Source organism: Procambarus clarkii, chromosome 19 (genome assembly GCF_040958095.1).
Source record: "Procambarus clarkii isolate CNS0578487 chromosome 19, FALCON_Pclarkii_2.0, whole genome shotgun sequence".
NCBI lineage: Eukaryota > Metazoa > Arthropoda > Malacostraca > Decapoda > Cambaridae > Procambarus > Procambarus clarkii.
Window position 1 is genome coordinate 31398567 of NC_091168.1, and position 14988 is coordinate 31413554.

General features: G+C 39.6%; 2 protein-coding genes across 3 annotated transcripts in view; both read right to left on the reverse strand.

Annotated features, from left to right (window-relative positions):
* The window catches only part of RhoGAP68F (Rho GTPase activating protein at 68F), a 124047-nt gene extending 116931 nt beyond the window's left edge, over nucleotides 1–7116 (reverse strand). For both annotated transcript variants that reach the window (XM_045741004.2, XM_045741002.2), the window contains exon 1: nucleotides 6880–7116. In XM_045741004.2, coding sequence (XP_045596960.1) covers nucleotides 6880–6916 — 37 coding nt within the window. In that variant the 5' untranslated portion in view covers nucleotides 6917–7116. The remainder of the gene's footprint in view (nucleotides 1–6879) is intronic.
* A 6660-nt stretch (nucleotides 7117–13776) lies between these two features.
* Nucleotides 13777–14304, reverse strand: LOC138366400 (putative golgin subfamily A member 6-like protein 3). The gene has a single exon (XM_069327442.1). It carries the CDS (start codon nucleotides 14302–14304, stop codon nucleotides 13777–13779), a length of 528 nt encoding a protein of 175 aa, XP_069183543.1.
* Nucleotides 14305–14988: the final 684 nt, after the last annotated feature.

The window sequence follows — 14988 nt, forward strand, 5'->3', positions numbered from 1 at the left end:
GTCAAGGGCCTGCAAAAAATACTCGAGATATGCAATGTTGATTTTACCGGTGAAATTGGGAGGAGGTGGGAGATACAGTGGTACCTCGGAATGCGAGTGTCCCTGTATGCGAGTTTTTCGGAAGACGAGCAGGATTTACTCCAAAAATATGTCTCGGAAGGCGAGGGTTACCTCGGGACGCGAGTTTGTTGATACGTGTACAGGCCGACTGGCGCGTGGTGGCATGGCGATCGCGCATCAGTTTACCAGTGTCTCGTGTCCAGTGACTATCCCACCTGAATTCTTCACAAGGATTTACAGTTTTTTATCGGTTTTTTGGCCATTTGAGCATAAAAGTTGTCATTATATATCTTGCCATGGGTCTCAAGAAAGCCATTGGTAAGGTTCAACCTAAGAAAATAGCTGTGAGTAGAGGCAGTAGAGGATGTCCCTTCTTGATTAAGAAAATGTGTGAAGTATGGGAAGAACTGCAAAGTTTTGTTGAAAAAACTCACCCAGATAAAGCTGTAGCAGGCCGTTGCATTGACCTTTTAAATGATAATGTGATGTCTTACTACAGACAAGTGTTAAAATGTAGGGAAAAGCAAGTGTCATTAGACAAATTCTTAGTAAAACAAGCAAGTCCTAGTGGTATGCAGGCAAAACGTGCCAGAGTGTGCATACCAGTGAAGTCCTCACTGCCTGATGTGATAATGGAAGGGGACTCCCCTTCCAAACAGTAACTCCTCTCTTCCTCCCACCTCCTCACCATCTTCCATACGCCTACAGCATTCAACGGCAAGGTAAGTAATAACTTGAACATAGTTTTGTAGGTTTATTTAGATGAATTAGGTATAAAAATTTAGTTTGATGTGGGGTTTTTGGGGTAGTCAGGAACGGATTAATTCATTTCCCTTTATTTCTTATGGGGAAATTAGCTTCGGAATGCGAGTTTTCGGAATACGAGGCATCTCCAGGAACCAATTAAACTCTTAAACTGAGGTATGCCTGTATTATACAATGAATGGCTATCATTTAATGAACTTATTGGGGCTGAATTAGAAAGTGCATTTTTAATAATCAATTACCCTAGACTGAAAATACTGTCATGGAATGTTAATGGTTTAAGAAATAGATGTTCATTGTTATGTGATGCAAAATGATATTGATGTTGTAGCCCTGCAGAAGTCAGGAGATAGGAATGAAAGCTTATTGAAATTACATGACTATAAAGAATTTCACCTTTTCGCTGCAAGTAACATAAGAGGAATGTCGATTTATGTTAAGAACTCCATACCAGCAGAGTTAGTATAAGCAATGGAAAAAGCACAAGGTACAGTGGCACCTCGACTTACGATTGCCCTGACTTACAATAATTTCAAGTTACGATATAAATTTGATCGAAAAATACGACTCGACTTACGATAGTGTCGTTGACAAACGATATTCACTGATACATGTTCGGGTTGACCGAGCACATAGTTCCCGGTCACACAGGCCAACCTGCCTCAGTTTACTAGAGTAGCCCGCTTAGCCCGATCATGCTTATAAGAAATTCCATTTTTGTAGTGATTTTTTGCTTTTTAAACATAAAACTGATTATTATATATTATGCCATGGGTCCCAAGAAAGTCAGTGGTAAGATTCAACATATGAAAATACATGTAAGAGTGAACATAGAGGAAAAACAAGAGATCATACGTAAACATGAAAATGGTACGCGTGTTGTTGAACTAGCTAGGCAGTACAACAAATCTTCAGAGGAGGTGGTGGCGGCATTAGAGGATGTCCCTTTCTCATTAAGAAAATGTGTGCAGTATGGGAAGAACTGCAAAGTTTTGCTGAAAAGAATCACCCAGATAAAGCTGTAACAGGCCGTTGCATTGATCTTTTTAATGACAATGTGATGCCTCACTACAGACAAGTGTTGGAAAGAAGGAAAAACCAAGCTTCAATTGAATGATTTCTAGTGAGAAAATCAAGTAGTGAGCCAGAAGCAGGTCCTATTGGTATGCAGGCAAAACGTGCCAGAGTGTGTACCCCAGAGAAGTCCTCACTGCCTGACGATATAATGGAAGGGGACTCCCCTTCCAAATAGTAACACCTCCCCTCCTCACCATCTTCCATATGCCATCAAGAGTCCTCCATAAAGGTAAGATATACATATGTACTCTACTGAAGTTAGAGAAACAATTTTTATTCAGTATAAAATGTATTTTTAAGTTAATATTTTTGAGGGTATGGAACGGATTAATTCAATTTCCTTTATTTCTTATGGGAACAATCATTTCGACTTACGATATGTCTCTGGGAACAGATTACCATCGTAAATTGAGGCCCCACTGTATAGAGTGTCTGTATTAAATTATCATTAAGGGAAGGGGAATTTATTGTAGTTAATTTGTATGTACAGTATACAGAAATGGCTTCGACGCTCACTATTTACTCGACTGCATTGATACTAATCCTTCACTGGTCATTGGGGACCTTAATGCTTGCACATAAGGATTTGAACAGTGGAAGTATTAATAGGGTCAAGTGGTTACAGCTTCTACAAGATCATCCAGATACCCGTCTCTTGAGAAATATTGAACCAATTCACATCAAGGGAGGACAGCTTGACCATGCCTGCATTTTAAACTCTCAAGAGATTATGGGGGAGGCTCGGGTTGTTCGTGAACTACTTAGTGACCATTTTACCTTGTACAGTGGAACCTCGGTTTTCGAATGCCCCTCTTTAAAAAAAAATTCGGTTTTCGAGCTCAATTTCTTTGTAAAATTCGACTCGGTATTCGAGGTTTGCCTCACTTCTTGAGTTTGTTGAGACATGTATGGGTCAACTGAGCGACCCATACGGGTCGACCTAAACCCAAGTGTCTTTGGACAGATTCTTAGTAAGACAAGCAAGCAGTGAGCCACAACAAGGTCCTAGTGGTATACCTGCAAAATGTAGGAGAGTGTACCCCAGACATATCATCAGTGCCTGATGTTATAATGGAAGGGGTTATAGAATAATGGAATTATAGTTATAGTAATAATATAGATTATTACAGAATAATCCTCCCCCCCCCCCCACTTCCTCACCATCTTTCATACACCAACAAGAGTCCTCAATAAAGGTAAGGTACCTGTACAGTAAAAAATATGAGTAATATTCTGTATAAAATGTATTTTTAAGTTAATATTTTGGGGTATATGAAATGGATTAATTTAATTTACATTATTTCTTATGGGAAAATTCGTTTCGGTTTTCGAATTTTCAGCTGTCGAACCGTCTCTGGGAACAGATTAAATTCGTCAATGAAGGCACTACTGTATGTTGAATTGCCACTGGGGGAAAAACAAGTCCACTTTCAAAGGAAAAGATTAATTATTAATAAAGATACGAAAAATGATTTTATTCAAAATATGGAAGATTGGTATCAACAATACACGCCTCTCTGCGTTGATAGCTTTTACGAGGACATGGTCGAGAAATTAGTACAGAGGGAAAATAATAGGGGCAGGGGAAGCAAGACACATGGGCCTAAGAAATTCTGAAATAATAAGAATTGCAACCTGGAGTGCTACTGCCCTCACAAGGATCCCAAAGCTCCTCTGAAGCCTAACCGAGGTTCCACACAATTCCATTTGGGCTCTGTCATCTAGATATTCTACCTCTATGCCGCTACTTTAATACACACAGAAATCACAATAGCGTGATATATCAAATGAACAAATCCACAAGGGCCTCGAGGGTTTGAACCTACGCACCGGATGTTCCCAGATGTACCTTAGTCAATTGTACCATCTGGTTGACATAGCCCGAATGCATGGGGGAATGTGTGAAACCCTGGTTAGGTTTCGGAGAAGCTTCGGGATCCTAGCAAGGGCAGTAGCACTCCAGGTTGCAATTCTTTTGACCATGTGGTGGTACAGTTGACCAAGGCGCTTCTGGGAACATCCGGTGCGTAGGTTCAAACCCTCATCAAGGCCTTTGTGGATTTGTTCATTTGATTTACAGTATCACGCTATTGTGATTTCTGTGTGTATAATTTTATGTTATTTAAATACAGTATCAGTAACATGCACAATACAGGATCAGTAACAAGCACTGAGATAACTAATGATGAGCTATTTGACGCTATAAAAAGCGGCAGCTCGACTGCTCGGGGAAAGGATGGAGTAATGTATGACATTCTTGATTATTTAGCCGGTATGAAACCTAGTCCCTTACTTGATTTCTTTAACATGAGTTCTAGGGAGGGAAAGTTACCAAGAAAATGGAAGGAGGCTGTCATCATTCCTATACCTAAGTCAAACGGAGGCTACAGGCCTGTCTTCTTAACATCCTGCTTTTGTAAAATAATGGAAAGGATCTTATTAAATAGGCTACTCTACCTTGTAGGAGATAACATCTCCAATAACATCTTTAGTTTTATCAAGGGCAAAAGTACCACAGACTGTCTCATAAAGTGTTTGTCTAATGTGGATGACAATTGTAGAGTTTTTGTTGATCTACGAAGAGCAGTTGATAAAGTAAATGGGGGAAGTAATCTTATACGAATAAGCCAATCTGGAAATAACAGGAAGATTGCTACATTGGATACAAGATTATCTACAAGGAAGAAAAGGTCAGGTGAATTACCAGGGATACATGCCAGAGGAACGGAGGTTTCAGTTAGGTATCCCCCAAGAGGAATTTTAAGTCCTACCTTATGGAATGTATTAATGAACAGATTAACATCAGAGATGTATCCTCCAGGGGTCTAAAATGCTAAAATAAATCATATCAGCTACTTATGTAAAGTCTGACAGCATCCTCTAAAGGTGCTAGCATTTTCTGGTAAAGGTGTTTGGGTACAGTACCTATCTTGCGGATGTTATACATAAGCACTGTTTGGTCCCTGATAGACTATGCAGCACCCATTTTGTCTTACACAGGGCAAGGCAGAATTAAAAAAACTAGAGTCGATACAGAACGAAGCTATGAGGATCATTCTTGGATGTCAAAGAAATGCAATGACTGAAATAATGAGAATGGAATTAAATTTACAGAATGTGTAGGATAGAGTCCTTGACATTAATAATAGAGTATCTATTCACTTCATGAGGACAGGAGGAGGAGATAAGCTCTTTCACAGCGTTCAGAATTGTTTGAGTGATGTGCACGCTTCTAGAAAATGAAGCGAGACATGCTACACAATGGGATTAGCTAATGACTTTAGGGAATAAGATGTACTTGACTGCTGCAAAACCCTCTTGACAGTGTAAAAGGTCTGCTCTCTGGAAAGTACAGAAAATAGAAGTAGAAACTGTACCCCTCAAAGTGAAAAAGATTCAGTATGAACTGGGACAATTACGGTGTTTGTATGGAAGCATGATACAGGTACTGTATCTCGGTTACCAAGAGGCAGTAGTTTACACGTATAGTGTGATGGGTCGGTGGCAGAAGATGGCAGGGTGTGGTGTCCTAATAAGGGAACGTACTGAGTTTGGAACTATGGACAGGAAAATTAAACTTCAACTTAGTAATTATATATCATCCACACAAGCTGAACTGCAGGCCATTCTGGCTGATTTGGAGGTAGTACATAAAGACGAAACAGATGTTTTTGTATGTGTCGATTGCGGAGGAGCACTTTATTCCTTAAACAGTCAAAAACCAATCTTCATGTCCATAATTGAGGATTGTAAAAAAAGGATAAATGAGATATGGCTGAAAGGTCAAAGTAAAATTCATGTGGATTCCCTCTCATGTTGGAATAGTGGACTGGTCAAACATGCCACATCAAAACCACAAGTTGACATTGAATGTGTTTTAACAATGAGACCAATAAGAAGCAAAATAAGAAATATTCAGCTCAGGCAGAAGTGGCGAGGAGAGGTATAATGTATGAGGGAAGCCAAATCATGCAACACTACATGCGAGTCAAAACACCCTTTTCACATATGGTAAAAGGAGAAATGCTTGGAGTGACACGGAACACATGCGGCTCAGGCTTGGGTATAATTACTGGGAATATGAAATAGGTGTTATTGACACAAAAAGTAAACAATGTGGTATGTTAAGGTCTCACACCCTCACCTATTATGTTCTTATTTGCCCATTGATTAATATATATATAGAAATACTAGTACTAAATATTATATACTAGTACTGCAAAATATATTGCCTCCACATCAACAGTACTGCATAGTACATTATTTCCACATCAACAGTACTGTATAATACATTATTTCCCATATCAACAGTATTGAACACTATATTATCTCCCTCATCAACAGTACTGCATAATTTATTATCCCTCCACATCAACAGTACTGCATAATACATTATCTCCACATCAACAGTACTGTACTGCATAATACATTACTTCCACATCAACAGTACTGTATAATACATTATCTGCACATCAACAGTACTGTATAATACATTATCTGCACATCAACAGTACTGCATAATACATTATCTCCACATCAACAGTACTGTACTGCATAATACATTACTTCCACATCAACAGTACTGTATAATACATTATCTGCACATCAACAGTACTGTATAATACATTATCTGCACATCAACAGTACTGTATAATACATTATCTGCACATCAACAGTACTGTATAATACATTATCTGCACATCAACAGTACTGTATAATACATTATCTGCACATCAACAGTACTGTATAATACATTATCTGCACATCAACAGTACTGTATAATACATTATCTCCACATCAACAGTACTGTATAATATATTATCTCCACATCAACAGTACTGTATAATACATTATCTCCACATCAACAGTACTGTTGATGTGAACAGTACTGTATAATACATTGTCTCTGCATCATCAGTACTGAATAATACATTGTCCCCGACATCAAGAGTAGTGTATAATACATTATGAGTTTACCTGCTACTGGCCTCGATGGATCCTTGAATGTACCCATCTTGTCATACACGCGTCATCTGTCACAACCTCGGCCTTCACAGCGGGTATTAGTACCCTCGGGTACCACAACAAGTGACAACCTCGGTCAACACAACCACAGCGACTGTAACAACCTCGGTCAACACAACAGTAGTGAGTGACACCCGCGGGTCAACACAACAACACTTCACTAAGCCTCAGCTGATCTTTGTTGTGTTGACACTTGGATAACGTGTCCTGATGCGTCCCTCCAGCTAAGTCTTCGGCACACATTATTGTTACGTCTGAGGATATAAAACTGAATTATGTTCATTAACTTTAGTATACTATACCTTTATTAAGAATTCTTATGAAGACTAATATTATTAATATTTATGCTGATTTGTGAATACATAATTTAGTAGAATGATGTGTGTTAGTGCAGGTTTGAGAGGAGCTGAGAAACATGTTCCAATACTGACCGAGACCTTTAGACGAAAACCTTCTAAAAGACGCGGTTCAAACATCATCTAAATTGTAATATATTTTAGGGCTCTCTCCGGAGTACCGTAACAGACCATCGCTCTCATCTCAAGTTTGTTTATACAAAAATAATTAAAAGACGTCACTCCATGGGGTTCGTAACCGTGGGACTTGCCATGGTACGAGCAGGGGCGGTTGAGCACGTTTTCTTTCACCGCCTGATGCCTCTGTTCACCTAGCTGTAAATAGGTAACAGAGAATTGGACGACGGTTGTGGGTTACATCCCGGGGAAGGTCAGTAGTTGGCCTAAGGCTAAATATTCGATATCGGCAATTACAATGTCACAATAAATAAAATAATAATAAATAAATTTTTATTCAGGAAAAGTACATATACATAGTTGATTTACAAATATATTGTTGGATTTACAGATAGAACTAATACATACATTACCTAAAGCCACTAATACGCATAAGTATTGTCTTGTGGGTACATATAATTCTATAATAATAATAATAATAATAATAATTTTTATTTAGGCAAAGGTACATACATAAAGAGATTTTACAAAGTTTGTTGGCTTTATAGATAGAGCTAGTACATACAATGCCTAAAGCCACTATTACGCAAAGCGTTTCGGGCAGGAAAAAACACTACTGACTAAAGCTTAAAACTAATGGGTAAAAAGAAAAAAATGCGTTGAGTACAAATAAAAATAGAGGTAAAAGAGGGGGGGAACATTGTTGAAAAAACAGCACAAATACAATTATAAATTATTACAGAAAATTACATTAAAACAGCGTTGATTTGTAAAACAAAAAAAAAACAAAAAACATACATGGGTTGACAATAGAAGGGTAAGGTAGGTTACATGGAATTTATTAGGTATAGCTTCGTTTTTAACTTAAACTGGTTGAGAGAGGTACTGTCTTTAACATGGTTGGGAAGGTCATTCCACATCCTGGGCCCCTTGATTTGTAGAGCATTTCTGGTTTGATTAAGTCGTACTCTAGGAATATCAAAACTGTATTTATTTCTGGTGTGGTGCTCATGGGTTCTGTTACAACCTTCTATGAAGCTTTTGAGATCAGGATTGGCATTACAATTTAGCGTTTTGTATATGTATAATACACATGAGTGAATGTGCAGTGACTTAATGTCTAACATATTCAGAGATTTGAGTAGGGGTACCGAGTGATGTCTGGGGCCAGAGTTGGATATTGTCCTAATAGCAGCTTTGTGTTGAGTAATTAGAGGACGTAAGTGATTTTGGGTAGTAGAGCCCCAAGCACAAATACCATAGTTGAGATATGGATAGATAAGGGAGTAATAGAGAGTCACCAGGGCAGGGCGTGGTACATAATATCTGATCTTAGAAAGAATGCCCACAGTTTTTGAAACTTTTTTTGATATGTTTAGAATGTGTCCCTGGAAATTCAGCTTGTGGTCAATGAGAATGCCAAGGAATTTGCCATCTAATTTGTTACAAATTTGGGTATTGTTTATTTTGAGATTTATTTGATTAGAGGATTTATTGCCAAACAGAATATAGAAAGTTTTGTCAATGTTAAGGGTGAGTTTGTTGGCAGTTAGCCACAGATGGACTTTATTTAGCTCAGTATTTACTGTGGCATTTAGAGCAAGGGGATCAGGACTGGAGTAAATGAAGGTTGTGTCGTCAGCAAATAGGATTGGTTTGAGGTGTTGGGAGGCATTTGGAAGGTCATTAATGTAGATGAGAAAGAGGAGAGGGCCAAGTATGCTGCCCTGGGGAACACCAATGTTGATGGGTAGGGTGGGCGAAATTGTATTATTCACAGAAACACATTGGAGCCTGTCAGTAAGGTAGGATTTGAGGTATTGTAGGGAGTGTCCTCTGACACCATAATGATGTAATTTAAGAAGAAGGTTTTGGTGGTTGACAGTATCGAAAGCTTTACGCAGGTCCACAAATAACCCAACAGGGAACTCATTTTTATCAAGAGCTGTATGAATCGAGTTAAGCATACTAATAAGTGCATCGTTAGTGCTTTTTTTGGGCCTGAAGCCATATTGGCAAGGGCTAAGTATATTGAGTTTGGCTAGATATGAGTAAAGCTGCTTATAGATTAGTTTTTCAAAAATTTTTGACAAGTTTGACAGGATTGATATAGGTCTGTAGTTGTTAACATCTGTGAGATCACCACATTTGTGGACAGGCGTTACTCTCGCTTTTTTTAGAATATCTGGAAAGGTTTGGAGTTCAAGTGACTTGTTGAAGAGCAAAGCAATAGCAGGGGCTAAAGATCTGGAGGCTTTTTTGTAGATTAAAGTTGGTATCTCCTCAAGGGCACCAGACTTGGTTTTAAGGGAAAGGATTATCTCATTGACGTCAATGGAATTAATAGGCTTTAGGTACAGAGACTGGGGATAGTTCCCTGTAAGATAGTCCTTAATGTCAGTACTGGAAGATGGAATATCATTAGCAAGGGATGAACCAATGGAAGAGAAGAACCTATTGAACTCAATAGCAGAATCAGAGGCTGAAAGCTGACCATCGTTATTAGACAGGAGAGTCGGTTTGCTATTTAAAGACTTTTTTGATCCCAATATTTGTGAAATTGTTCTCCATGTTTGTTTAATGTTGCTCTTTATTTGGGTAAATTTATCTTCGTAGTATTTAGTTTTGGCTCGTCTAATTATCTTAGATAGCAATAATGAGTAATTCTTTGAGAATTCTTTGGAGACAATCCCTAACCTATACTTTTTCTCAAGGTCATGTTTTTTATTAATAGATTTAAGTATTCCCTTTGTAAGCCAAGGATTGTTAAGCCTTTTGGTTGTGACTTGTTTTGTAAGCATAGGACTGGGTATTATAAAGGCTAAGAGTTATTTGAAGAAAAGATTGAACTGCTAGGTTGATGTCCTCTATGTTACCTAACTCGGACTCCCAGTTGACATTATCAGTAGCAGTTATAAAATTGCCTATAGCAGTTTCATTGTGTAGTCTAAAACGTATCTCTCTTGACTCAAGAGGTGGTTTGCTAATGTTAGTTAAGAGAAATGTGGGGTAATGGTCTGTAGTGCTATCGGTGATTATACCTGAAGTAAGCGGAGAGGTTATATTTGTCCAGATGTGATCAAGAGTCGTGGCAGTGCTATCAGTGATTCTAGTAGGTCTAGTGATTAAGGGTATGAGGAAGCAGGAATTCATACAGTTGAGGAAGCTAACAGCAGTAGGGTGTTCTGGCTCGCAGAGGTCAATATTAAAGTCCCCTGCAATAATTAGGTGGTTTTTGTTCAGTCTGTTATCAAGTATTAGATTTCTAAGGTTTGAGTTGAATTCGGTCACATCAGTGTTAGGAATTCTATAAACTGCACCCACAGACAGGATAGACTCGGCACCCTTGACTCTGAAGCTGGCGAAGATATACTCCCCATAGCAGTCTCTAGTTCTAATTTCTTTTAAGCATGTTAGTTCTTGGTGGTAGTAAAGAGCAGTGCCACCACCTCTCTGAAGTTGACGACAGTTGTGGATTGCTGAGTAGTTAGGCATGTTAAAGAGTTGAGTAGTATCATCTTTCAACCATGTTTCAGTAAGTATAATAAAAGAGAAATTGTTGTCAATAGCTTCAATCAAGGCACTAACATCATCGAAGTGTTTGCCTAGGGATCTAACGTTCAAATTGATTACAGAGATATTGTGACTATGAGTTAATACATTGTTTACATCATGTGCTGCAAAATATCTGCAATTTAGATCATTAAAGTGATTATTGTCATAGATAGTGGATAAGAGGTTAAGTTCTGGGTCTATACTTGACTGCATAAAAAAAAGCTGATTGCCGGAAAAACAAGAGAAACAAAAAGAAATAAATGTACACAATACTGTACCAAACAAACACAAAAGGGGCTTACAGGGGTACAATGGAGTATGGCTAGGCTAGGAAACCTAGGTAATGAATGAGATTAAAGAAAAAAACATATAAACATGGACTATACAAAACACAAGATATAGATATACAAAACAAAAATATAAACAAGACTAAGCAATACCAAAAAAATTGAGCAAAAATGAAAAATGAGGTAGATTGCTTACAGGTACTCTCAGGTACAATGTAAGTAACAATAGACAGAAAATATATATCAATATAGAAAAGAATGTCACAATACAATAAGATAACAATTACATGAACAGATGAAAAACAAATCTGCTGTAAAATAGGAAGTAATTATAGCAAAACACAATATACAAGTTTGGCGGAGAGAACAAAAAATCAGTAGAGACTGTCAAGATGAATATATAAAAAAATTTGACAAATGATAATTGTAAAGTAAAATAATCTTAAAGATAATAAATTTTATTAAGCTTAGTTTTAACTTATAATTAGTATGAACTTAATTAAAAGAACAAAAATGAGATCAATAATTGATTTTAAAAAAATGACATAGATCAATACAAATAAATTTAAAATATAAATGGAATAGGGTAAGATTAGATTTAAGAGTAAAATTTTACAATGAAACTGAGGTAGATGCTTGCATAAGTGCATGGAGACTTGATGGATTATTTAGGAAATTATAGGAATAGGAGAACATCAGGTAAATGGTAAGGCAGAGACAGCACCTTAGACAAAGTTAGATTAAGTTAGGTTAAGTTAGGTTAGGCTCAGGCACTGAAAGAGTTAATTTAAGTACTGGCATTGGTCGGGTTCAGGTTTTCAGATATACCACAATCACTTAGGAAGGCCAGGAGTTGTTGGTCACATTTTATTTCATACCTTTTTCCGCTTCTAAAGGTGTCATAACTCTTTATACTGGTGCTTTCTGGCCTGAGTGAGTCTGACTGCTCTTCTGTCTTCTCTAATTTCCTGAAATATTGCGGCTTTTACACGAGAGTTTGTGATGCCCACATCTAACTCAATTTAAGGCTTACCACATGCATTTAGTTGTTGGCAGATTTGGATTTTTTGTTGGCGGATTTCGATTTTTTTTATTCGCGAAATTGTTTGTTGGCAGATTTACACATTTTTGTTGGCGGATTTGGAATTTTGTTGTCGACAGATTTGATAATTTTTTTTTTTTTTTTTTTTTTTTGCTGTTGGATTTGGAACTGTTGGCGGATTTGGTATGTTTTAATTGCTGAATTTGGAATTTTTTGTTAGCCGATTTTTTTTTTTGACGGATTTGAATTTTTTTATTGGCTAATTTGGTAATTTTTGTTGGCGGATTTTGAATTTCTTGTTGGCGGAATTTGACTCTTTTTGTTGGCGAATTTGGAGTTTTTGTTAGTGGATTTGGATTTTTGTTGGCGGATTTGAATTTTTTGGTGCCTTGTGTTCTCTTATTTGTCAAAACACTCCTATACCTGGTTGATACCTGGTTGATGGGGTTCTGGGAGTTGTTCTACTCCCCAAGCCCGGCCCGAGGCCAGGCTTGACTTGTGAGAGTTTGGTCCACCAGGCTGTTGCTTGAAGCGGCCCGCAGGCCCACATACCCACCACAGCCCGGTTGGTCCGGCACTCCTTGGAGGAATAAATCTAGTTTCCTCTTGAAAATGTCCACGGTTGTTCCGGCAATATTTCTTATGCTTGCTGGGAGGACGTTGAACAACCGCGGACCTCTGATGTTTATACAGTGTTCTCTGATTGTGCCTATGGCACCTCTGCTCTTCACTGGTTCTATTCTACATTTTCTTCCATATCGTTCACTCCAGTACGTTGTTATTTTACTGTGTAGATTTGGTACTTGGCCCTCCAGTATCTTCCAGGTGTATATTATTTGGTATCTCTCTCGTCTTCTTTCTAGTAAGTACATTTGGAGAGCTTTGAGATGATCCCAATAATTTAGGTGCTTTATCTCGTCTATGCGTGCCGTATATGTTCTCTGTATTCCCTCTATTTCAGCAATCTCTCCTGCTCTGAAGGGGGAAGTGAGTACTGTGCAGTACTCAAGACGGGACAACACCAGTGACTTGAAGAGGACAACCATTGTGATGGGATCCCTGGATTTGAAAGTTCTCGTAATCCATCCGATCATTTTTCTGGCTGACGCAATATTTGCTTGGTTATGCTCCCTAAACGTTAGGTCGTCAGACATCATTATTCCCAAATCCTTTACATGCTGTTTTCCTACTATGGGCACATTTGATTGTGTTTTGTACTCTGTATTATGTTTAAGGTCCTCATTTTTACCGTTCCTGAGTACCAGGAATTTATCACTGTTAAACATCATGTTATTTTCTGATGCCCAGTCGAAAACTTTATTAATATCATCTTGAAGTTTTTCAATGTCCACAGCCGAGGTAATTTTCATACTGATTTTTGTGTCATCTGCAAAGGATGATACGAAGCTGTGACTTGTATTTTTGTCTATATCTGATATGAGAACAAGGAATTATCTATCCTAATTATCTTCAAATGAAATTACGAAAGTTTTCAAGAAGAGAACTTGTACCTTGGTTGTGAGAGTGTTGGGATCTCGCGGAGCCTCGCCCGGGTCTCGTGGAGCCTCGCCCGGACCTCGCCGAGCCTCGCACGGACCTCGTGGAGCCTCGCCCGGGCCTCGTGGAGCCTCTCCCGGGCCTCGCGGAGCCTCGACCGGGCCTCGTGGAGCCTCGCCCGGGCCTCGCCGAGCCTCTCCCGGGCCTCGCGGAGCCTCGCCCGGGTCTCGCGGAGCCTCGCCCGGGTCTCGCGGAGCCTCTTCCGGGTCTCGTGGAGCCTCGCAGAGCCTCTCCCGGGTCTCGTGGAGCCTCGCAGAGCCTCTCCCGGGTCTCGTGGAGCCTCGCCCGGGTCTCGCAGAGCCTCTCCCGGGTCTCGTGGAGCCTCGCCCGGGTCTCGTGGAGCCTCTCCCGGGCCTCGTGGAGCCTCTCCCGGGTCTCGTGGAGCCTCGCCCGGTTCTCGTAGAGCCTCTCCCGGGTCTCGTGGAGCCTCGCCCGGGCCTCGTGGAGCCTCGCAGAGCCTCATGGAGCCTCGCGGAGCCAACACAAGACAGAACAGGAAACAATGGGTATATATTGATAAGGTTAGATTTAGGAAAGACTTGGGTAAATACTGGTTCGGTAACAGGGTTGCTGATTTGTGGAGCCAATTACCGCGTAACGTGGTGGTGGGGTCCCTCGATTGTTTCAAGCGTGGGTTGGACATGTATATAAGTGGGATTGAGTGGTTATAAATAGGAGCGGCCTCGTATGGGCCAATAGGCCTTCTGCAGTTACCTTTGTTCTTACGTTGCTGCAGTTCCACTACAGTATTGTCTCCTGCTCCTGCTGCTCCACTACAGTTGTTGTCTCCTCCTGCCGCTCCACTACGGTATTGTCTCCTGCCGCTCCACCATGGTATTGTGTCTCCCCTCCTGCCACTCCAATACAATATTATCTCCTCCTGCCACTCCACTACAGTAATGTCTCATGCTGCTGCTCCACTACAGTATTCTCTCTTTTTGCCATTCCACCACGGTATTGTCTCCTACTGTTCCACCACAGTATTGTCTCCTCCTACTGCTCCATCATAGTATTGTCTCCAGCTGCACCATCACAGTATTGTCTCCTGCTGCTCCATCATAAGATTCTACCCCTTTGTTGCTCAACCATGGTATTATGTCCCCCCTTGGTGCTCCACCACAGCATTTTCTCCTCCCTTGCTTCTCCA

What these genes read in the sequence shown, in the direction of transcription:
- LOC138366400 (XM_069327442.1), bottom strand. Translation starts at nt 14,304, where the DNA reads ATGAGGCTCTGCGAGGCTCCACGAGGCCCGGGCGAGGCTCCACGAGAC.